General features: G+C 43.6%; 1 protein-coding gene across 13 annotated transcripts in view; it reads right to left on the reverse strand.

Annotated features, from left to right (window-relative positions):
• Positions 1–24,090, reverse strand: part of ADD1 (adducin 1) — a 93,380-nt gene that overhangs the window by 32,299 nt on the left and 36,991 nt on the right. For all 13 annotated transcript variants that reach the window (XM_031664769.1, XM_003890872.3, XM_003890874.3 and 10 more), the window contains exons 3-6: positions 18,484–18,646; positions 13,982–14,133; positions 3,401–3,481; positions 2,695–2,844 (exon numbers count right to left, since the gene is read on the reverse strand). In XM_031664769.1, coding sequence (XP_031520629.1) covers positions 2,695–2,844; positions 3,401–3,481; positions 13,982–14,133; positions 18,484–18,646 — 546 coding nt within the window. The remainder of the gene's footprint in view (positions 1–2,694; positions 2,845–3,400; positions 3,482–13,981; positions 14,134–18,483; positions 18,647–24,090) is intronic.

Below are 24,090 nucleotides of genomic sequence, written 5' to 3' on the forward strand. Positions count from 1 at the left end.
AAGTTCGAGGTCAGCCTGGGCAACAAAGGGAGACCCCCGCCTCTACAAATAATATTTTTAAATTAGCCAGATGTGATGGCATGCATCTGTAGTCAAGAGGCTACTCAAGAGGCTGAAGCAGGAGGAATCCTGAACGCAGGAATTCAAAGCCAGCCTGGGCAACATATGAGACCCTCATCTCTTAAAAAAAAAAAAAAAAAAAAGGAGGAAGAGGTTTTCCAAGTGCTCTAAAGTTTTGTGTACTTTTTATCTTAGGTTGTAGATAACATTGAAGCACCTAAAAATTAGATGAAAGCAAATTTATACAAGTTTGTATATATATAATTATATATATACAATTTATATATGATTTCTTATATAATATCTCTACATGTATTTAAGTAAAACTGACTCTCAAAGAGAAAAATCTAAGTGTTCATAGAGTCCTGAAGTTTCCTAAAATTCCCCAGAGTGGCCTCAGAATATGCCATTTTTGAAGGTCTTCTAAAGACAAGACCTATACACAGCAACATTATGACCCTAAAGTAACAGGCTCCGAAGATTCAAAAACTATCTTTAGGTACAACAATTCCATACAGAAAAGTTCATCTAAAAAGACAATACCACATTTAACTCCTTCCATAGTATCAGCTCTCATATAAGAAATTTCCTTACCAAGCAAAATTATTTTGATAATTTTAAAAACAGGCTGGGCGCAGTGGCTCGTGCCCATAAACCCAGTAATTTGGGAGCCAAGGCGGGCAGATCACTTGAAGCCAGGAGTTCAAGACCAGCCTGGTCAACATGGTGAAACCCCATCTCTACCAAAAAATACAAACATTAGCCAGGTGAAGTGGCACGTGCCTGTAGTCCCAGCTACTCAGGAGACTGAGGTGGGAGAATCGTTTAGAACCCAGGAGGTGGAAGTTGCAGTGAGCCAAGATCGTGCCACTGCACTCCAGCCTGGGAGACAGAGTGAGATCCTGTCTCAAAAAAGCAAACAAAAACACATTACATGATAGCTGTTCATAACCATACTGTCAAAAGTACCTTTAATACTTCTTAAAAATCCATAAACATTTTAGTGGCTGGAGTGACATGCATTCTTCCAGGAAAAAAAAATCACATCATTCACACAATGATGTATCTATTAAACCACGATGTTGACATAAGAACCTTATGTTCAGAGTGAAACAAACCAGAGGTAATATTCATCCAAATAATCCAATACACATGACATTAAAACATCAAGATCAGGTTAGGCGTGGTGGTTCACGCCTGTAATCCCAGCACTTTGGGAGGCCAAGGTGGGCAGATCACTTGAGGTCTGGAGTTCGAGACCAGCCTGGTCAACATGATGAAACCCCATCTTGACTAAAACTACAAAAATTAGCCGGGCGTGGTGGTGTGCACCTGTAGTCCCAGCTACTTGGGAGGCTGAAGCAAGAGAATTGCTTGAACCCGAGGGGCAGAGGTTCCAGTGAGCTGAGAGCACACCACTGCACTTCAGCCTGCGTGACAGAGCAAGACTCCATCTCCAAAAAAAAACCCAAGATCAATTAAAATACAGCATTACTGAATCAATAAGGTCATCTGTTGTACAATAAACCCCAAAAGTTCTTACACAGAATTGGTGATAAAAAGCGTATTTCTGAAGTACTGTGCTTTCACATGACATTGAGCAGATAGCCTGCATGTGCACTTTCACACAGAGGGGTCTGGGGCTTTATCAGGGTGGCCCGTTCATACCAGAAGGGGGAGGGGAGGGTTCCTGAGCAGCTTGGAAGCCAAGCCTCGTAACAGCCTGCACTGCCTGTGTCTCTTCCCCCAGCTGCTCCTTTTCTTCTCCCCATCACAATCCAGCCTGGGTCCCGCTGGATGGCTACGGGGAGCTGGAGAGGTTGGTTTCTAGGCTTCAACCTCTCCCTTTCCCCAGCTCATCCTCACAGACTGTCCTCATGTTCAAGTCTCCTGCACCCCAAAAACCCTTCCCTGAGCCCACAGCACCCTGAACCCGCCACCCCAGCTTGCCCTCTCCTTCTTTTCCCATTCTTGTTCTCGAATGAGGTGCCTGCTTACTGCTGTCATTTTGCACTTCCCCACAGTCTTTGACACCCTGAAATCTTACCCCTCCCTCAAGTCTCTATAACTTTGTTTTGTTTACTGTTATTTTACTTTTTTGAGACAAGGTCTTACTGTCACTCAGGCTAGAGTTCAGTGGCACAATCATAGCTCACTGAAACCTCAACCTCCTTGGTTCAAAATCTTCCCACCTCAGCCTCCCAAGTAGCTGGGAGTACAGGCATGCATCACACCTGGTTAATTTTTTAATTTTTTTGTACAGATGGGGTCTCACTATGTTGCCCAGGCTGGTCTCCAACTCCTGGGCTCAGCAATCCTCTCACCTCAGCATCCCAAAGCCGTGTGATTATAGGCATGAGCCACCACGCCCAGCCATAATTTTCTAATTGTTAAATCTAATAGGCATTTTCAGACTTATTACATGTTTTTCAAAATTAAATGGGATATATGGATCCCTTACAAGGAAAAAAAAATTATTTTAAGAAAGTCACACTTAGTGGTAAACCATTTTTTTTATATTCAACAAAATTAGTTTTACTGACTATAAACAAGGAAGGGCAAGTCAGAGGAAATGTGCAGAGCCTTTCACTAAGCAGCTTTAAAACTTGAGATGCTACCAGGGCAGCCACTCACCGCGGCCCCTGCTGGGGTGTGAATGTGCACAACACACTTCACGTCCGGGCGTGCAGCATAAATTGCAGAGTGTAAGGTGAAGCCAGCTTGATTTACTCCCAGATTAGTGCTTCCACGATCTACTACATCTCCTTGCAGATTGATCTTAACCTGAAAATAAAAAACAAAACATTTAAATACCAAGAGGACTTCATTTTTCTTTTTTTTTTGATATGGTCTGGCTCTGTCACCCAGGCTGGAGTGCAGTGGTGCGACCTCAGCTTACTGCATCCTCCACCTCCCAGGTTCAAACAATTCTCCCACCTCAGCCTCCCAGGTAGCTGGGACTACAGGTGCACACCACCATGCCCGGCTAATTTTTGTATTTTTTTGTAGAGTTGGGGTATTGTCATGTTGGCCAGACTGGTCTCGAACTTCTGGACTCAAGTAATCCACCCGCATTGACCTCCCAAAGTACTGGAATTACAGGTGTGAGCCAATGTACCCCACCGCAAGAGGACTTCAAATTACCCTCACTAGAAACTATTGAAACCCAAGGTTACAATATTTGTAACTTCTCTCAAAGGTTTTTCTGTAACTGAACACATCACATAAAACACAGGCTCTTTCTTGTTTCTTGGGTTTTATATATTTAGCTGATCTGAAGATGTCAAATGACCTAATATGACCTGCACATACAAGCTACCAAAGAGAAGGACATTCTTACCAAACTGGATGCAGTCACTTCACTGTAAAGAAGCCCAAAAGGTACAATGAGGAAGTGTTCCTGCTCAGAGTTCACTCTGGTCTGTGGGGAAAATGACTGAATTAGCTCAAAGATCCAAGTGAAATTATTTGCATCTCTTTCAGGCTACAAACTCACAGGTTTGTTTAGAGTGAGCTATGCAGGGAAGTGTTCATGCACAATGCCTGTCACGAAGCTAAGGTGTACTGGAAGCTTTCCATTATTCTATTGTGCTAATTTATCACATATATAAAGTGCTGCTTGCTCATGTTCATAACTGACTTTATACAGGAAAAAAACAGTTCCACACTAGCCTTCTGACAAGTCAATACATTACTGCTGGGTTACTCTATTGCACTTTCTAGTGGCTACCAGTGTCAAAGACAAAAAGGTCTCACCCTCAGGGATATAACAATGAAAACCAAAACTTACTGTTTTTTTTTTTTTTTTTTTTTTTGGAGACAGGGTCTCACTCTGTTGCCCAGGCTGGAGTGCAGTGGTATGATCATGGCTCACTGCAACTTCTGCCTCCCAGGATCAAGTGATCCTCCCACCTCAGCCTCCCGAGTAGCTGGGACTACAAGTGCACAACACCATGACCAGCTAATTTTTGTATTTTGTATAGAGACAGGGTTTCGCCACGCTGGCCAGGCTGGTCTCAAAAACTCCTGGGCTCAATTGATCCACCTGCCTTGGCCTCTCAAACTGCTGGGATTATAGGCATGAGCCCCTGTGCCTGGCCAAAACTTACTTTTAAAAAGTCAAACAGAATGTCCTTTTTTTTCCTCCTTGCTGCAGTAGGCATTGACAAAATGAATTTTTTTTTTTTTGGAGACCGAGTCTGGCTCTGTGGCCCAGGCTGGAGTGCAGTGGCACGATCTCAGCTCACTGCAAGCTCCGCCTCCCGGGTTCACGTCATTCTCCTGCCTCAGCCTCCCGAGTAGCTGGGACTACAGGCGCCTGCCACCACGCCCGGCTAATTTTTTGTATTTTTAGTAGAGATGGGGTTTCACCTTGTTAGCCAGAATGGTCTCGATCTCCTGACCTCATGATCCGCCCATCTCGGCCTCCCAAAGTGCTGGGATTACAGGCTTGAGCCACCGCGCCTGGCCGACAAAATGAATTTTTAAAAATACTTAACACCTAGGCTGGGCACTGTGGCTCAAGCCTGTAATCCCAGCGCTTTGGGAGGTGAAGACAAGTGGATCACTTGAGGCCAGGAGTTTGGGACCAGCCTTGTCAACATGGCAAAACCCCGTCTCTACTAAAAAAAATAAAATATACAACTTAGCCGCATGTGCTGGCAGGTGCCTGCAGTCCTAGCCACTCAGGTGGCTGAGGCACGAGAATCACTTGGAACCCAAGAGGCAGAGGTTGCAGTGAGTCATGATCGTGCCACTGCACTCTAGCCTGGGTGACAGATAAGACCCTATGTCAATAAAATAAAATAAAATAAAATAAATAATTAAAACCAACCTGTAGGATGTTGATCATAAAAATCACAATGACAGCAATCTCTTCCTTACTGCTTGAGCCGTTTTGGTTTTTTTGTTGTTGTTGTTGTTGTTGTTTGAGATGGGGTCTCACTCTGTTGCCCAGGCTGTAATGCAGTGGCACAATCACACTCACTGCAGCCTCAACCTCCTGGCTCAAGCGATTCACACATCTCAGCCTCCTGAGTAGCTGGGACTACAGGCACAAGTCATTAAGCCTGCCTATTTTTTAAACTTTTATTTTGGTAGAGATGGGGTCTCACTAAGTTGCCCAGGCTTATCTTGAACTCCTGAGCTCAAGCAATCCTCCTGCCTCAGTCTCTCAAAATGCTAGGATTAGAGGTGTGAGCCACTGTGCCCAGCATAATCCATTTTTTAAGTCTCTACAACACCACATCCTCATTGCCTTCGTTGGTTTGCCTCTTCATACGGTATGTTTTTCTTCCACAGTAATTCAGATTTGGTTTACACTATGCATCAAGCATATGCTAGACACTAGGAATACAGCAGTAAAAAAGAAGAGACCTGCCCTCAAAAATATTCAATCTAGTTTTTATAATGATTTTGGTATAGGCTCAAAAGGCTTCCTAAAGATTAAGTTCAAACACATTTACTACTGGGTTAAGGAACCCAGATCCTAACTAGGGTCAGATAGGTGGAGCTGAGTGTTTGTTGAAAATGACTTAAGGTGTTTAGTCCAGCTTCCTAACCCACATAGTGATCTCTTCTGTAGTGGCCCAAATCAAAGCACACCCAGGGTCTGCTTGTTCTAGTTTCAGCGACGGGGATGCTCACTCCAGCCTCCCTCATTTCTTCATTCAGGAAAGAAATGGCCACCTACTCAATGAGAGCCCACCACGTCATGGGTGCTGAAGCACTGTGACAAACAGCTGCTGGACAGACGTAAGGATTAAAACGTTCTTTCTAGCACTGAGAAGAAATCTGTTTTCCTGTGTTTGTCACCACTGCCTCTAGTATATAACACAGAACAAAGTCTAACCCCTTCTACAATCTAATTTTCAGGCATCTGAATCTATCCTGTCTCCCTTTATATGATCTTTAGGCTAAACTCACCTGATTGCCTTAGTAGAGCATAACAGGGTTAAGAGCACAAAATCCCTAAGTCAGATAAGATTTAGGTTCAAATCCTAGCTCTGCCAAGAACTGGCTATGGTGTTTTGGGCACCCTGTTTTCCCCATGACTAAGTGGGGATGAAAAGAGCCTGTGTTGACAATAAAGCTTGCAATAAATGGCATCTCCCCATTATTACCATCATTAGTGGTAGTGGGAGCAGCAACAGTAAATCATTGCTGGGGTCATTTACATGGATAGTGAACTACAACACCCAGTCTCTATAAATCTCTATGACCCACTTCTTTGCAAAGCTGAGTCAGCCTTGCTTTCTATTTCCTAAAGTCAGCTCCTTTATCCCCTTTTTTTTTTTTTTTTTTTTTCCTGTTTTTGAGACAAAGCTCATTCTGTCGCCTGGAGTGCAGGGGCATGTTATCAGCTCACTGCAACCTTTGCCTCCCGGGTTCAAGTGATTCTCCTGCCTCAGCCTCTGAGTAGCTGGGATTACAGGCACACCATGCCCAGCTAATTTCTGTATTTTTAGTAGAGACAGGGTTTCACCATGTCGGCCAGGCTTGTCTCAAACTCATGGCCTCAAGTGATGTGCCCACTTTTTCTGGTCTCCAAAAATGCTAGGATTACAGGCGTGAGCCACTGTGCCCAGCCTCCTTTATCTTAAAAAGCATGCAGACTTTTTTCTTTTTTCTTTTTTTTTAAATAGAGACAGGGTTTCACTACGTTGCCCAAGCTGGTCCCAAACTTTTGAGCTCAAATGATCCTCCTGTCTTGGCCTCCCAAAGTGCTGGGATTACAGGCAGGAGTCACTGCACCTGGCCCATGCTGACCTTTTAAACTATTTAACACAAAAGTAAGCAGCTCTCTTAATTCCTAAGTTCAGTCAAAAGAAAACATAAAACAAGGGATCTGTGTATATACTGGTTGGAATGAAGAAAAATAAGGATGAAAATAAGAAAAGATTAAGTTTCAGATTTTTTTTTTTTTTTTTGCTTATTTTAAAAGCCTTTATTTTGAAAACACACATACAAGGATATTTAGAAGATACACGGGTATTTACAAGATATAAGACAATGTAAGTGTAAGTCAAACATCCATGTAGCTATCAATTAGCTTAAGAAATACAGTAATTCTAGTGGCCAGGTGCGGTGGCTCACATCTGTAATCCCAGCACTTTGGGAGACCGAGACGGGTGATCACGTGGTCAGGAGATGGAGACCATCCTGGCTAAAACGGTGAAACCCTGTCTCTACTACAAATACAAAAAAAATTAGCCGGGCGTGGTGGCGGGTGCCTATACTCCCAGCTACTCGGGAGGTTGAGGCAGGAGAATGGTGTGAACCTGGTACACAGAGCTTGCAGACAGCCGAGATCGCGCCACTGCACTTCAGCCTGGGCGACAGAGAAAGACTCCATCTCAAAAAAGAAAAAGAAAGAAATACAATAATTCTAGTTATCTCTGAAGCTGTTTCTCTTCCCTCATAACCCAAAAGTAACCACTATTCAGAATTATGTAGTAAGCATTCCCTTTTTTCTTTACAGTTTTCCCAGTCATCCCTAAGCAATTTATTGTTTAATTTTTACCTGCTTATTAACTTTACATAATTGAAATCATACTATGTTTTTCACTGACTTTTTTCTCAACATTATTTTTGTGATTCCTGCAGATTATGACCAACATGACTATAATTTATTTTCACTGCTGTATAGTATCCACTCAATGAATACACTAAAATTTATGAATCTATTCTTCCATAAGTGCATGTGGTTTCAGTCTTTGCTATTAAAAACTATGCTACCATAAACATTCTTGTACCCATCTCCTACTGTACATATTCAAGTTTCTCTAGCATAATAAAATAGGAGGTAACACCAAGTTATTTCCCAAAGAGCCTAATTGAAAATACAGTCCTGGAGTAGTAAGTACACGGTAGTTCTGTGCGTCTACAACCATCTTTTTTAAAAATTAAAATCTGATGTCTGGGACCAGGCGCAGTGGCTGACGCCTGTAATCCCAGCGCTTTGGGAGGCTGAGGCAGGCAGATCACGAGGTCAGGAGTTCGAGACCAGCCTGCCCAATATGGTGAAACCCTGTCTCTGCTAAAAATACAAAAATTAGTGGGGTGTGATGGCACGTGCCTGTAGTGCCAGCTACTCGGGAAGCTGAGGCAGGAGAACTGCCTGAACCCGGGAGGTGGAGGCTACAGGGAGCAGAGATCATGCCAATGACTCCAGCCTGGGTGACAGAATGAGACTCTGTCTCAAAAAAAAAAAAAAAAAAATCCTGGTATCTATGACATTTGTGATATGAATTTATAATTTCCTGGTTACTAAATGATTTCAGTAACTTTTCATATTTTTATAAGGCATTCTTATCTCCCCTTCTGTGAAACTCCTTTCTTGCCTTTTGTCCATTTTATACTGGTTCGTCTTTTTCTTACTGCCTTTTGTCCATTTTATACTGGTTTGTCTTTTTCTTACTGACAGTTATCTATTCCAGATATGATTTCTTTTTTCTTTTTTTTCTTTTTGAGACGGAGTCTCGCTCTGTCACCCAGGCTGGAGTGCAGTGGCACGATTTCAGCTCACTGCACCCTACACCTCCCAAGTTCAAATGATTCCCGTCTCAGCCTCTGAGTAGCTGGGATTACAGGCACGCGCCACCATGCTTGGCTAATTTTGTATTTTTAGCAGAGACGGAGTTTCACATGTTGGCCACATTAGTCTCAAACTCCTGGCCTCAAGTGATGTGCCCAACTTGGTCTCCCAAAGTGTAGAGATTACAGGCGTGAGCCACTGCACCCAGCCCCAGATAGGAATTTCTGTTGGCTACATGCGGGACAAACCTTCCAGGTTTCGGCTTTTATCATTACTGTCTTTATGGTATCTTTTATTTATTTATTTTTTTTTTTTGAGACAGGGTCTCACTCTGCCACCCAGGCTGGAGTGCAGTGGCACAATCTCAGCTCGCTACAACCTCTGCCTCTAGGGTTCAAGCGATTCTCCTGTCTCAGCCTCCCCAGCAGCTGGGACTACAGGCACGCCACCATGCCTGGCTAATTTTTTTTGTATTTTTTGGTAGAGATAGGTTTTCACCATGTTGGCCAGGCTGGTCTCGAACTCCTAACGTCAGGTGATCCACCCACCTCAGCCTCCCAAAATGCTAGGATTACAGGCGTGAGCCACCACGCCTGGCCTATGGTATCTTTTAATAAGGAAAAATTTTGTTTACTTCAAATGTAGACAAATTTAACCATCTTTTCTAAGTGCCAGAGGTTCAAGGCCAGTGATTTTCACCTATATTAGTCCTAAAACTGTTAAAGATTACGTTTCAGATTTAATCTTTAATTCACTGGGATTGCTTTGTAATTATGTATAGTATAGAAGTCTCATATAATTATTTCCACTTGTGACTTTTCTACCCAACACCCGTCATTGCCGAGTCCGTCCCCCACCCCGCTGAGCTGCAATGCCGACCCCGGCATTTCTGTTTCAATGCATGCAATTCGGTCCCACTGATCCATCTGCATCTTCCTTTGCCCAAAGGACACTATATTAATTACCACCACTTTATATTAAGTTTGACATCTGGTAGGAAAAATCTCCTTGCCGAGCTGTTGTTCAGGAGTGTCTTAGCTATTTTTTTTCCCCCCAAGACGGAATCTTACTCTGTTGCCCAGGCTGGAATACAGCGGCACGATCTTGGCTCACTGCAAGCTCCGCCTCCCGGGTTCACACCATTCTGCTGCCTTAGCCTCCCAAGCAGCTAGGACTACAGGCGCCCGCCACCACGCCTAATTTTTTGTATTTTTAGTAGAGACGGAGTTTCACTGAGTTAGCGAGCATGGTCTCGATCTCCTGACCTCGTGATCCACCCGCCTCGGCCTCCCAAAGTGCTGGGATTACAGGCATGAGCTACCGCACCCGGCCGAGTGTCTTAGCTATTCTTGGCCTTCCGCTCTTCCATCTTAATTTTAGAAGCATGCTGTCAGGTTCCACATTTAAAAAATATTACAGAGCTGTTTTTTTGGTCAGTCATTTCTCTTTTGTCTATATATATATATGCACATATTTCATATAGCTGTAAACAGTATACATTTCATATTTTCTCATTTCTAATACCTTTCATTTTTCATGTTTCACTTGTTCTACATAATTTTGTAATTGTGTTTCATAGTATACAGCATTTTCTCAAATTGATATTGAATAACTGAGCCATTTCCTATGTACTGCTGAATACTCAAGGACTCTTAAAATATTTCATTATTGGCTGGGTGCAGTGGTTCACGCCTATAACCCTAGCACTTTGGGAGGCCAAGGTGGGTGGATCACTTGAGGTCAGGTGTTCAAAACAAGCTTGGCCAACATGGTAAAATGCTGTCTCTAGTAAAAATACAAAAAAATTAGCCGGGTGGGGTGGCAGGTGCCTGTAATCCCTGCTACTTGGGAACCCGAGACAGGAGAACTGCTTGAACCCAGGAGGTGGAGGTTGCAGTGAGCCGAGATCATGCCACAGCACTCCAGCCTGGGCCACAGAGCGAGACTCTGCCTAAAATCATAATAATAATAATTTCATTATTACAAATAATGCTGGGCTGGGCACAGTAGCTCACACCTGTAATCCCAGCACTTTGGGAGTCTGAGGCAGGCAGATCACTTGAGGCCAGGAGTTTGAGACCAGCCTTGCCAACATGGCGAAACCCCATCTCTACTAAAAATACAAAAATTAGCCAGCGGCATGGTGGTGCACACCTGTGCATGGTGGCACATACCTGTTCCAGCTACTTGGGAGGCTGAGGCAGGAGGATCACTTGAACCGAGGCAGTGGAGGTTGCAGTGAGCCGAGATTCCACCACTGCACTCCAGCCTGGGTGACAGAGAGACCCTATCTCAAAAACAGTAATAATAATGCTGTAATTAATATAATAATGCTTCCCTCTTTACTTATTTTAAGACTTATTTCCAACTGTAAGCTTAACAGATCTATTAATACATATTTTAATTTTAAAGGCTTAAAACATTCAATTCTCTGAATCTAAAGCAAAAAGGAGAAAGTGCAAAATTACAAACATCAAGTAAAAATAGAGAAGGACATTTTGAAGTCAGTTTCCTCTGCAGTGGTCCCTCCCCGTCAGACCAGCACTGCTCTCCGTGTGTGTGTCTCTTCCCACACATGTACTGCCCCTTCTCTGTGTATGAAGAATGAGACTCTCCTGTTGCAGACCAACGCAGTACCCAATTCAGTACCTCCAGAGGAGACCACTATCACATCCCTGAAGCACAGGGCACTGGTCACAAAGGTGGGTCCAGACCATCACCTCGGAGCTTAGCATTCTCTGGAATCCAGAATGGAGTTGAACGAGCACCAGCCACGTTCTGCAGGTGTGAAGCCTTGACGGTATTCCACTGACATCAGGATGGACAGGCCAAGCCATCAGCTAAGAGCCACCAAGAGAGGAAGCCCAGTACACTGTCCTAACTGGGCCACCCTGTCTTGTCCCCCTCCCCCCAGTCCCCACAAACACTTCTCCAGATCCAATGCAATCTTAAAACAAAGATCTGCTTCAGACAATCATCTCCAATCTTCTAACACCTACTAGCAAATTTAAATCCCTTTAGCAGAAAATCCCTATGACCCTCTTTAAAGGGCAGAATGACCTGCTGTCACTTTTTGTTGATACTGTTAGTATTTGCTTTTCTGTTCAGCGTCTGTACCATACCTAGATTGTAAATAAGAAATGGATGCCATAATAGTAAAACAAAATAAACCAACACCTTTCTTCCTTAAAGATTCTCTAGTTCTAGTTTACAAGACATAGGAAACATTTTAGGTAACTTGCATTTCTTTTTACTTGGTATTAAGCCCCATGGAGATAATTTACAGAAGAGTAAACACTTATGTTTTAATTTTGCCAATTCTTAAACAATTAGAGGAGGAGAAAACAAACAATTTAACCAATTCAAACTTATTTAATCAGCATTCAAAATAGGACTAGGCAAACAGCATTTTAAAACCTGCAAAGAATGTGAAGCTGTTATTACAGCTACGGATTACATTTCCTACCACAGCTGTACCTTTTTCATGGCACTAATTTTCAGGCAACCATTTAGCATTAAGTCTCCACTAGAGTATTCTGTCAAGTATAATTAGATGACAGAGGCCAGCAATTTCCCTGTAGCTACCAGGAAGGGAGCTGGCATTTGTGCTAGGCTAACGGGACCCACTGATCAACTGTCAAAAGGTCCCAGCAAGCTCTTGTTCACAATCTTACTGAGGTCACTTCAGTTAAGCAGGGGGTTTCATTCAGTTTTTCACCTGACATAGGTTTAATGCACGCCTACTCTGTGCCATGGGCCCTGGGGCTACAGCAGATACCACAACAGAGGCTCTCCCTGTGGAATTTATATTCCTGTGGGCAGAGAGGGACAGTTACAGCTAAACATACAGAATGGATGTAACTGCTACAGGGGAATAAAGCAGCAGTGACATTCTACACAGAGTGAACGTGCTGCACACAAGAGCACGACATGGTAAGGCTTGCATTTTGAAAAGTTCATTTAAGCGGAAACAAGAACAGATGGATGGAAGCCAACTCAGTCTCTCTGGCAGAGACCAATATCAAGTCCCAGAGGCACAACACACTAACCACAAGGTGAGCTCCAGACCATCACCTCAGGAGGCTTAGCATTCCTCTGAGTCCAGAATGGAGCTTAACGAAGCACTGCTGGTTTTGAGTCCACGTGTGGAAAAACCTATGTGCGTGTGAGTACGGAGGAAATGCTTCAGTAAACTCAACAGCTTGCCTCAAGAGATGCAAGTATTGGTGGAATTAGGCATCTGCATAAGGTACACTTGATACAAACAGCAGGCACTGTATTAACAACTTAAAATATCCTTTAAAAGAAGTGACATGAAAAAAAATAGAAGACTAGATCAAGTTTCAAAACCAAAGGAAGGAAGCAGTTCAAAGGAAGAAGTTATCTCTACAAACGAGTGAAGGAACAGAAGAACCCTGGCAATGCACTGGGAATCTAAGAAGGCAGGAAGGGTGGAATTCCAAGCCAGGGGAGCAAAGTCTGGCCACAGGCAGAAGGCAGGACATTGTAACAGGTGGTCAAGAGTACAGAATGGCTACAAATGTCAGTAAGGGTACCCACTTTTTCTGTGACATGATGAGGTCATTTGGTGGAAGAAAGAGGTCAGGAGTCTCAAAGATAGTGGAGAAGGCTTGAATATTAGTAAGGTTGGAAGAGAGATGAGTTCTGGTTGCCAGGCTGTCATGGGTCCATTTGAGATTTGGGTGAATCTATGGAGAAAGGCAATGGGCTCTGCTAGGAGGGCTTCCACAGCAGGATTTGGCTACTCAGAAGCTGGGAGGGATAGTACAGGATTGGCAGAGTATTACTGAAATGAGGGACCAGGAAATACAAGATGGACAAAGTAGGGAGTGAACAATAGGCTAATGGATTGGGATGAAGAAGTGAACGTCCACAAGGGAAGGACTCATGTTGTCCACTGATAAAACCCCAGTTAGAACAGCACTTGGTCCAGAGAAAGCAGATACCCAGAATGAAGGAAAAGAGATCCTAATAACGTTGAAAAATAGTTAAAACTGGAGTAGCTGAAGAAGTAAGTTTGAGAGATTGGAAGGCTTTGGTCAGACTAAGAAAGAAAACATCATCATTCTTAGGTTTTTAAGCATTAAAATAATTTTAGAAACTGTGTATAATCTGGTAAGCACTTAGTTGTTTTATTAGGTTAGCATGCAAGAAAGAAATTTTCAAGAACTGCTGTTCCTGTAACTTTTAACCCAAACTGGCTGATTCTCAGGTTATTAAGACTCTGTAGTCAGGAATCAGAAGAGGTATTTCCAAGACTTATTGAAGCTCAGCCTGCTTTCCTCTTCTCCTAAATGGAAAGAGGTGGTGCCAGACACAAAATATTTCATTTATCTTTCAGTTACTACCCCACTGAATACTCACTGTGATATGATTGTAGATAAGCTGAGACCACCCAAAGAGATCTGCTAGTCTATAAAACGCTGCCAATTTACACCGCAACAACTTCTCTCCTTTGTCATATGCAATCGAATCAGATCCTCTAAGATCGTTCACAGGAGTCACCATACCAAGACCTGAAATACAGAAAAACAAAACTCAGCCAGGTGCAGCGGTATAGCCTGTAGTCCTAGTTACTCAGGCTAAGGCAGGAGGATCACCTGAAGCCATGAGTTTGAGGCTGTAGTGCTTATGTTCGCAGCTGTGAATAGCCAAGGCAACAAAGCGAGACTTATCAAAAAGCCTCAAAGATTAACATTTCTTATCAAATGTAAATCAAATACTAATGGTTCTGAGATATTTATCTTCCACATTAGGCAATAAAGTCTTGACAACTTCAAAGACACTTTCATAATGACTGTTTACCAATACTAACACAATTAAGTTAGAAGTCAGTAACAAAAAGATAGCCAAATTTGTGGGGTGCAGTAAAGAGTGCTTAAAAGGAAATTTACAGCATCAAACGTATACATTAGAGAAAAGTGTTTTTAAGGCTTTTTGATTAAAGCAAAAGTTGAATCTTTGAGAAGATTAAAAATAAAATACAAATAATAAAATAAGATAAACCTCCAGCCAGACTTAACGAAAGACAGGAGATAGAAATAACCAATATGGGCCGGAAGTGGTGGCTCATGCCTGTAATCCCAGCACTTTGGGAGGCCGAGGTGGATGGATCACAAGGTCAGGAGATCGAGACCATCCTGGCTAACACGGTGAAACACCGTCTCTACTAAAAATAAATACAAAAAATTGGCCAGGCGTGGTGGCAGGCACCTATACTCCCAGCTACACGGGAGGCTGAGGCAGGAGAATGGCGTGAACTCGGGAGGCGGAGCTTGAAATGAGCGAGATCATGCCACTGCACTCCAGCTTGGGAGACAGAGCGAGACTCCGTTTCAAAAAAAAAAAAGAAATAACCAATATGAAGAAGTGGAGAGAGGACATACTACCCATCCTACAGACATTAAAAAAATAATAAAGGGATTACACAAACAACTATACCAGCAAATTATTTAACTTAGATGAAACAGACAAATTCTTTCAAAGATAAAAGCTACCAAAGTTCACTCCAGAAGAAACAGATATCCTGAATAGCTATGAAGCAAAACTTACAGTTAAAAACATTTCCACAAAGAAAACTCTAGATCCAGACAACTTCACTGTCAATTCTGCAAAACATTTAAGGAAGGAATAATACCAATTCCACATAAACTCTTTCAGAACACCTTCCAACTTATTCTTTTTTTTTTTTTTTTTTTTTTTTTTTTTTTTGAGACGGAGTCTCGCTCTGTGCCCAGGCTGGAGTGCAGTGGTGCAATCTTGGCTCACTGCAAGCTCCACCTCCCAGGTTCACGCCATTCTCCTGCCTCAGCCTCCTGAGTAGCTGGGACTACAGGTGCCTGCCACCACGTCTGGCTAATTTTTGTATTTTTAGTAGAGACGGGGTTTCACCATAGCCAGGATGGTCTCGATCTCCTGACCTTGTGATCTGCCCACCTCAGCCTCCCAAAGTGCTGGGATTACAGGCATGAGCCACTGTGCCTGGCCACTTTCCAACTTATTCTATGAAGCCCAGTGTTCCTTTGATAGCAAAACCACACAGAGACATTACAAGAAAAAACAGACCAATATCTCTTATGAATAGAGACTAAAAAGTTCTTCATGAAATTTTAGCAAATAATACAGTAATATTTAAAAAGCACACACCCACATCACAACCAACAGGCTTTATCTCAGGAATGCAAGGTTAGTTCAGCATTCAAAAACCAATAAACAATGGCCAGATGCTGTGGCTCACACCTGTTATCCCAGGACTTCGAGGGGCTGAGGCGGGAGGATCACCTAAGGCCAGGAGTCTGAGACCAGCCTGGGCAACAAAGTGAGAGAAAAAAAAGGAAGGAAAGAAAGGAAAGAAAAAAAGGAAGGAAGGAAGGGCCAGGCACAGTGGCTCACGCCTATAATCCAGCACCTTGGGAGTCTGAGACAGGCAGATCACGAGCTCAGGAGATCAAGACCATCCTGGCTAACACGGTGAGACCCCGTGTCTCTACTAAAATTACAAAAATATTAGCTGGGCGGGGTGGTGGGCGCCTGAAGTCCCAGCTACTCGGGAGGCTGAGGCAGCAGAATGGCATAAACCTGGGAGGCAGAGCTTGCACTGAGCCGAGATCACGCCACTGCACTCCAGTCTGGGCGACAGAGGGAGACTCCATCTCCAAAAAAAAAAAAAAAGGGGGGGGGGGAGGGAGGGAGGGAAGGAAGGAAGGAAGGAAAGAAGGAAGGGAGGGAAGGAAGAAGGAGAAAGAAAAAAGGGAGAGGAGAGAGGGAAGAGAAGGAAGAGAAAGAAAGGGAGGGTAGAAAGAAGGGAAAGAGAAAGGAGGGAGGGAGGAAGGGAGGGAGGAAGGAAGAAAGGGAGGGAGGGAAAGAGAGAAAGAGAAAGAGAAAGGAGGGAGGGAAGGAGGGATGGGAAGGGAGGGGAGAGGAGGGGAGGGGAGGAGAGAAAAGGAGAGGAGGAGAAAAATTGCCCAGGCACAGTGGCTCACACCTGTAATCCCAGCACTTTGAGAGGCCAAGGTGGGTGGATCTAGAAGTCAGGAGATTGAGACCATCCTGGCTAACACGGTGAAACCTCGTCACTACTAAAAATACAAAAAATTAGCCGGGCGTGGTGGCGGGCGCCTGTAGTCCCAGCTACTTGGGAGGCTGAGGAAGGAGAATGGCATGAACCCGGGAGGTGCAGCTTGCAGTGAGTCGAGATCGCACCACTGCACTCCAGCCTGGGCGACAGAGCGAGACTCCATCTCAAAAAAAGAAAAAAAGAAAAGAGAAAAATTAACCAGGCGTGGAGGATCCCTTAAGCCCAGGAGTTCAAAGTTGTAGTGAGCTGTGATCGTGCCACTGTACTCCAGCATGGGTGAAAGAGCAAGACCTTATCTCTAAATAAATAAATAAATACACAAAACAAACAAAAAAATACCAATAAACATAATTCACCATATCAAACTAAAGAAGAAAGACTAGGTGATCATTTTAACAGAGATAAAAGCAGCATTTCACAAAATTCAACATCCATTTAGAAGGAAAGTTCTCAACAAATCCAGATAATAACTGCAATGATGTGAAACACACTGACTGTTAAAACCATAAATTCTAATGATACTAAAAAACAAACTAATTGTTCATCACTGAAGTTTGATTGGAAACCAACTTATTATTTTGGAAAGGGATCCTGCCTTTCCTACACAAACTGTACCACCAGGTAACCGAAAGAACTGAAGGGAAGTTTCTCCTGACAGAATATTCTTGCTAATTAATACAGAAGAAATAGGCCAGGTGTGGTGGCTCATGTCCATAATCCCAGCACTTAGGGAGACTTAGGCGAGTGGATCACTTGCGGCGATCAGGAGTTTGAGACCAGCCTGGTCAACATGGCGAAACCAGTCTCTGCTACAATACAAAAATTAGCCAGGAGTGATGGTGCGCGCCTGTAATCTCAGCTACTTGGGAGGCTGAGGCAGGATAATAGCTTGAATCTGGTAGGTGGTGGTTTGCAGGGAGCTGAGATCGCACCACTGCACTCCAGCCTGGGAGACAGAGCAAGACGCCGTCTCAAAAACAACAACAAAATAAACAGAATCCACATGAAAACTTTACTGGTGGTGGCCATGTGATTTCAGGATGGAGGCTTCAGCTATGGATTAAATGTGATTCTTAATATTCTACAGACATTAATTACAATATATATCAGATCTGGTGAATGCTATTCAACTTCTAAGAATACCACAGAGGAGACAGGTAAAGAGCAAATGTCAGCAGATCTAACAGAAACCAGTAACTTACTTTGGGCACTCGGATTTGACTATCCAACCAGACCTATCCGAGACTAATCCTGTACAATACACGGTGGCTCAGATTAGTTGATGCTTTGTCATGTTAAACATTTACAAACTCGATCGCCATGGCAAAGCTCCATTCTTGCACAGCTGACCATTTTTTGCTCACATTCACCCATCCAGTATTTTTCCTCTGGCTTTTCTTTTAGAATTTCTCTTTCTCACTAGCTGGGACGCAGCAGTGAAGAATGCCAGGTAAGAAATGCTGGCCAGGCAAAACCAACAAGCCACTCCACAAGCATTATTTCTGATTAGTTTATTTTAATCTACATAGGGGTTGGGAAGACACATAAAAAGTCATCTGCCTCGGAAATAACAGTCTCACTGGCTAAGAAAAGAGGAGTCTGCAACATTCAAGATGATTTCAGAATTCCAGCCTATGTTTTACTATGACTAACGAAAACACATTAATTTTCAAAATACTCAACTCTGTCATGTTACACAGTTATATGCCCATTTATGTCACATGAGCAATCTTCAGGAAATTTTACCTGAAAACTACAGAACATATATCAAAAATCAGGAACTACTCACTCATGTTTAAGGCAGCCATCCCTCCTTGCGGAGCTGCTGGGTAGACATTTGGTACATTCGTGGTCATAAAATCTGCAATCTGCTGTAATGCCAATAGGCCTGTGGGGTTCTTCCCCTTCTTAAATTGCTCCTGTATCATTGATTCCAATTCTTCACAGAAAGCCTAGTAAAAAATATTAAAACACTGAGACACCATTTATTTTCTGTTCCTTGGGCAGAGGGTCAGGAGTAGCTATCACATAGACCAATTTTTTGTTTTCATCCAGTGCTGGAAAGGCAAATGGATATTCTCACACATCACTGCTGGGAATATAAACTGGTACATTCTTTTCTAGAAAGAATTTAATACAATAAAAGCTTAAAACTCTGAACAGGAAGGAATTCTACTCTTAGGAATCTATTTTAAGGAAACATTCAAAGAAATGCTCAAAGACTGATTCATTTGGATGTTCATTCCAGCATTATTGATAAAAGGGAAAAACATCCTACATTTCAATCAACAGAGGACTGATAAAATACACTGGGAATGCTATGCATGCATTCAACATGGAAAGCTAAAAAAACTTAAACGGCATAAAATTGCTCTTGATGTATGTTTGAGTGACAATGTTATCAAGCAGTATAACCACTCCATATTATAGCAAATACATACCTAAAGATAGAAAAAGATTAAAAGTAAATACATTGGCTGGGCGCAGTGGCTCATGCCTGGAATCCCAGCACTTTGGGAGGTGAAGGCAGGTAGATCACCTGAGGTTTGGAGTTCAAGACCAGCCTGGACAACATGGTGAAACCCCATCTCTACTAAAAATACAAAAAATTAGCCAGGTGTGGTGGTGGGCACCTGTAATCCCAGCTACTTGGGAAGCTGAGAAGAGAGAATTGCTTGAACCCAGGAGGCACAGGTTGCAGTGAGCTGAGATTGCGCCACTGCACTCCAGTCTAGGCGACAGAGCAACACTTTGTCTCAAAAAAAAAAAAAAAAAAAGTAAATACATCAAAATGTTCATTGTATTCCTTTTAGTCATAGAATTATTAGTAATTTTTCATATTCTACTTTATCCTTTGCAGTACTTTCTTCAAAATACTTTTCAAATTAGTTTTAAACGTGGAAAAAAACCCTAAACATCCATCCTTTATCAAATAATACTAAATCAGGCAAAAAAAAAAAAATGCAATTGGATTGATGGTGATTTTAATAGAAAATCACTATTATAACAATACAGATTATTTATATTCCTACCTGCACTAAAATAATTTTTTCACATACCCTGTAAAGAAATAAATATTGGGCCGGGCGCGGTGGCTCAAGCCTGTAATCCCAGCACCTTTGGGAGGCCTGAGACGGGCGATCACGAGGTCAGGAGGATCGAGACCATCCTGGCTAACACGGTGAAACCTCGTCACTAAAAATACAAAAAAAAAAAAAGAAAAGAAATATTGGCCAGGCACAGTGGCTCATGCCTGCCTGTAATCCCAGCACTTTGGGAGGCTGAGGCAGGTGGATAACAAGGTCAGGACATCCAGACCATCCTGGCTAACACGCAGGAAACCCCGCCTCTACAAAAAAATACAAAATTAGCTGGGTACAAAAAGAAGGGATGCCTATAGTCCTGGCTACTTGGGAGGCTGGGGCAGGAGAATGCATGTGGAACCCAGAAGGCGGAGCTTGCAGTGAGCCCAGATCAGGCCGGCACACCTGTTCGGATGAGTGAGACTGCGCCTCAAAAAAAAAAAAAAGAGGCCAAGGCAGGGCTTCAATGCCTTGTAATCCCAGCACTGGGAGGCAGGTGGATCACGAGGTAAGGAGATCAGACTATCCCCGGCTAACACGGGTGAAATCCCCTGTCTCTACTAAAATACAAAAATTGGCCGGGCATGGTGGCGGGCGCCTGTAGTCCCAGCTACTCGGGACGCTGAGGCAGGAGAATGGCGTGAACCCGGGAGGTGGAGCTTGCAGTGAGCCAAGATCGTGCCACTGCACTCCAGCCTGGGCGACAGAGCGAAACTCCATCTCAAAAAAAAAAAAAAAAAAAAAAAATCTTGTCAAACAATTATAAATGATATCCAATATGAACATGTAAATTCACTGGATGTTAATCCACATCAAATTTACTTCTAGTTTGTCACTGCTTGAGCTGAAAACATATTGCAGGAAATTGCCAAGAGACAATCTAAGAGTACCTATCACTTGGGGGAAGCACACAACAAATCCATGTACTGCTATTAATTAAGGGTACAACAGAATGTGTCAAGAGCCCTCTGAGGACCCCCTATTTACCAAACCATGACAAATAATGTCACAGATCATATTTTGTAGTCATCCATGAGGAAGGGAAAAGCTGAGAGGTACTCTGACTACAAGCAAAAAATAAAGAAAAAAAGCAAAACATGGTGATTATTTAGCCATCTTTGTTATCAAAGCACAATGCAATGAGAAAGAAAGAGAGATAAAGGGAGATATGTGCAAATAAAGATAGGCCGGGCACAGCGGCTTCCACCTGTAATCCCAGTACTTTGGGAGGCCAAGGGAGGCAGATCACTTGAGGTCAGGAGTTTGAGGCCAGCCTGGCCAACATGGTGAAACCTCGTCTCTACTAAAAATACAAAAAGCCAGGCATGAAAGCTCGTGCCTGTAATCATAGCTACTCGGGAGGCTGAGGCAGGAGAATCGTTTGAACTCTGGAGGTGGAGGCTGCAGTGAGCCAAGACCATGCCACTGTACTCCAGCCTGGGTGACAGAGTGAGACTCCATCTCAAAAAAAAAAAGAGAGAGTAAGAGATACAGATGGCATCTCCTGAACATCACTGACAGTGCTGGTCACAGGGAAAGCAAAAGCTAAAGCTCCTTGCCTTCAGGAGCCCTCAGTCTGAAAATTCAAAGGATCTATTTCAATGGTTTTCAAATCCACATACAGATCTAGGGAAAGTTCAATTCGACACACGCTACTAAGTACCAGGGTGCTGTTTTAGGCGCTAAGGATATACATACTGATAAATAATATGGTCCTTGCCATCCAGAAACTTAAAGCTTGGTAAGGAAGACACAAAAAGAGAAAACCACAGTACGGGAGCCCTATGCATAAACAGCATTTCAGATGACCTGTACGTGCAGAAAGGACACGTGGCACAGAGCTGAGCTTAGTCCTGAGTAAGGGCCTGGAGCCACCAATCTGGATCTTAACGTCTGGCTCCAGCCAGCTGTCACTAGCCTAAGGACCTTGTGTGTGCCACTTTGATCGTAACTCTTGCTGGTTCAACATCCATACTCTCAGCTTGGGACCCTCCCTATCTCTCCGCTTTTGGACCTCCTCTCCTCCAAAGATCCTGGCATCCAACCCACCTCAGGCTCCCACGTCCATGGTCAGCACTACACCTGCTCATTCCTAGTAACCATGCCCCCTCTTCAATCTCAAAGCCAAGTATGCGCCCTGCAACCACCCCTCCTAGCATCCAGCTCACACTTTCTTCCATCCATTCATCACCCTAACACCTTCTCACCTTTGATCACTTCCCCGTTCTGAACTCCCTCACTGGCTTAGATCCATTGTAATGACTACATTGTAATCACTTTCCTGCTAACACCTCCAAATCTACCAAACCATCTGGCAAAACCTCAAGCCCCAGGCTGGAGTTCAGTGGTGTGATCATAGCTCACTGCAGCTGCAAACTCCTAGACTCAAGTGATCCTCCTATCTCAGCCTCCCAAAGCACTGGGACTACAGGTATGAGCCACCGCGCCCAGCCTTGATGGTTACTGTGTTCTAAACCATCTGTGGGCAAGAACTTTACTCTCTTATCTCTGCATCCCCAGTGCCTAGAACAACGCCTGGCACACACTAGGTGCTATCACTTTCTCAACTATCCCAAGTCATTTTTACTTAGCTTCTTGCTGTTTTTATGTAAGACAACTGCTCAAGCCAAAAGTCCAGGTGCTATCCTGATTCTTTTTTTCCCTTTCACTTCTTCCATCCCATCCATCAGCAAGTCCTATTGACACTACCTTCAAAATGAAAGCCATACAAATCTACCTCTTCCTCCCTCTACTACGCCATCTTGGCCCAAGCTGCCATGATCTCTCATTTGGAAGACAGCTTTTTCTCTTGCCCCAGTCAATTTTTTCTCTAAACCAAACCCAGATTAATTTTCTTTAAAATTCTATTTGTCCTTTCCCTGTCTGCAGCCCTCCAATGACTCTGCCACACACAGAATGCAATGGAAACTCTCAATCTCAGCAAACACGGCCTTCCAGGATCTGCTCCCTCCTCTCTCTCCAACTTCACTGCACCTCACTCTGCCACTCCCAGGCTGAACCACATTGTCTGCCTTCTGCCTCTGTGGGCTCATCACGCCCATCCCTATCCTAGGAATTTCATGTTAGCTGGTTCCTCAGCCGGGAACATTTCTCCTTTTTTTTTTTTTGGAGACAGGGTCTCACTCTGTCACCCAGGCTGGAGTGCACTGGCACGATCACAACTCACTGCAGCCTCAGCTTGAGTGATCCTCCCACCTCAGCCTCTTGAGCAGCTAGGACTGCAGGGGCACGCCACCACACCCAGCTAATTTTTATATTTTTTATAGAGATGGTGTTTCACCAGGCTGGTCTCAAACTCCTGGGCTCAAGTGATCTACCGCCTTGGCCTCCCAAAGTGCTGGGATTACAGGCATGGGCCACCATGCCCAGCCAAGCACCCACACCCGGCCCCCTGATTCTTGAAAGACTGGCTCCTTCCTGTCATTGAGTTCAGATTAAACCTTCCCACCTGAGAACGGCCTTTCTGACCACAGCCACACTTAATCTAATCATCCTACTACTGTCTGCACTGCCCTTCTGCTTATTCTTTATTGTTTATTTCCTTCAACTAGAACGTAAAGTCCAAGACTTGATCTGGGTAGCTACAAAAGCAACATTTATGTCAAAATTCACCAAGCTATATACTTAAGATTTGTGTGCTTTATGTAAGTTATACCTCAGTAACAACAACTAAACAAAATCTACTAAAGGCCTTGTATGTCTAGTTTACTGCTAAATCCCCAGTTCCTTAAACAGCACATAAGAGACATCAACATCTTTTTTTTTTTAAGAAAATCAGGCCAGGCGCGGTGGCTCACGCCTGTAATCCCAGCACTTTGGGAGGCCGAGGCAGGTGGATCACGAGGTCAGGAGATCGAGACCATCCTGGCTAACACAGTGAAACCTCGTCTCTACTAAAAATACAAAAAATTAGCCAGGCGTGGTAGCGGGCACCTGTAGTCCCAGCTACTCGGGAGGCTGAGGCAGGAGAATGGCTTGAATCCAGAAGGCGGAGCTTGCAGTGAGCCCAGACCGCGCTACTGCACTCCAGCCTGGGAGACAGAGCGAGACTCTATCTCAAAAAAAAAAAAAAAAAAAAATACATTTCTGCCAAATGACACTCCCCTGATACGAAGGGGCATAGTGAGAACAAATCAGAAGAAGGGACAAAAAAGGATGAAGCATACACAAAGGCAGCAGCATCAACATGAGAAAACTATGCAGATATAACTACTTGACTGAAAGGTGCAATCTGGAAAACACTCAGTTGGGCATGACTATGACTCAAAATGCTGACTCTAACTAAAGGTATC

Source organism: Papio anubis, chromosome 3 (genome assembly GCF_008728515.1).
Source record: "Papio anubis isolate 15944 chromosome 3, Panubis1.0, whole genome shotgun sequence".
Lineage (NCBI taxonomy): Eukaryota > Metazoa > Chordata > Mammalia > Primates > Cercopithecidae > Papio > Papio anubis.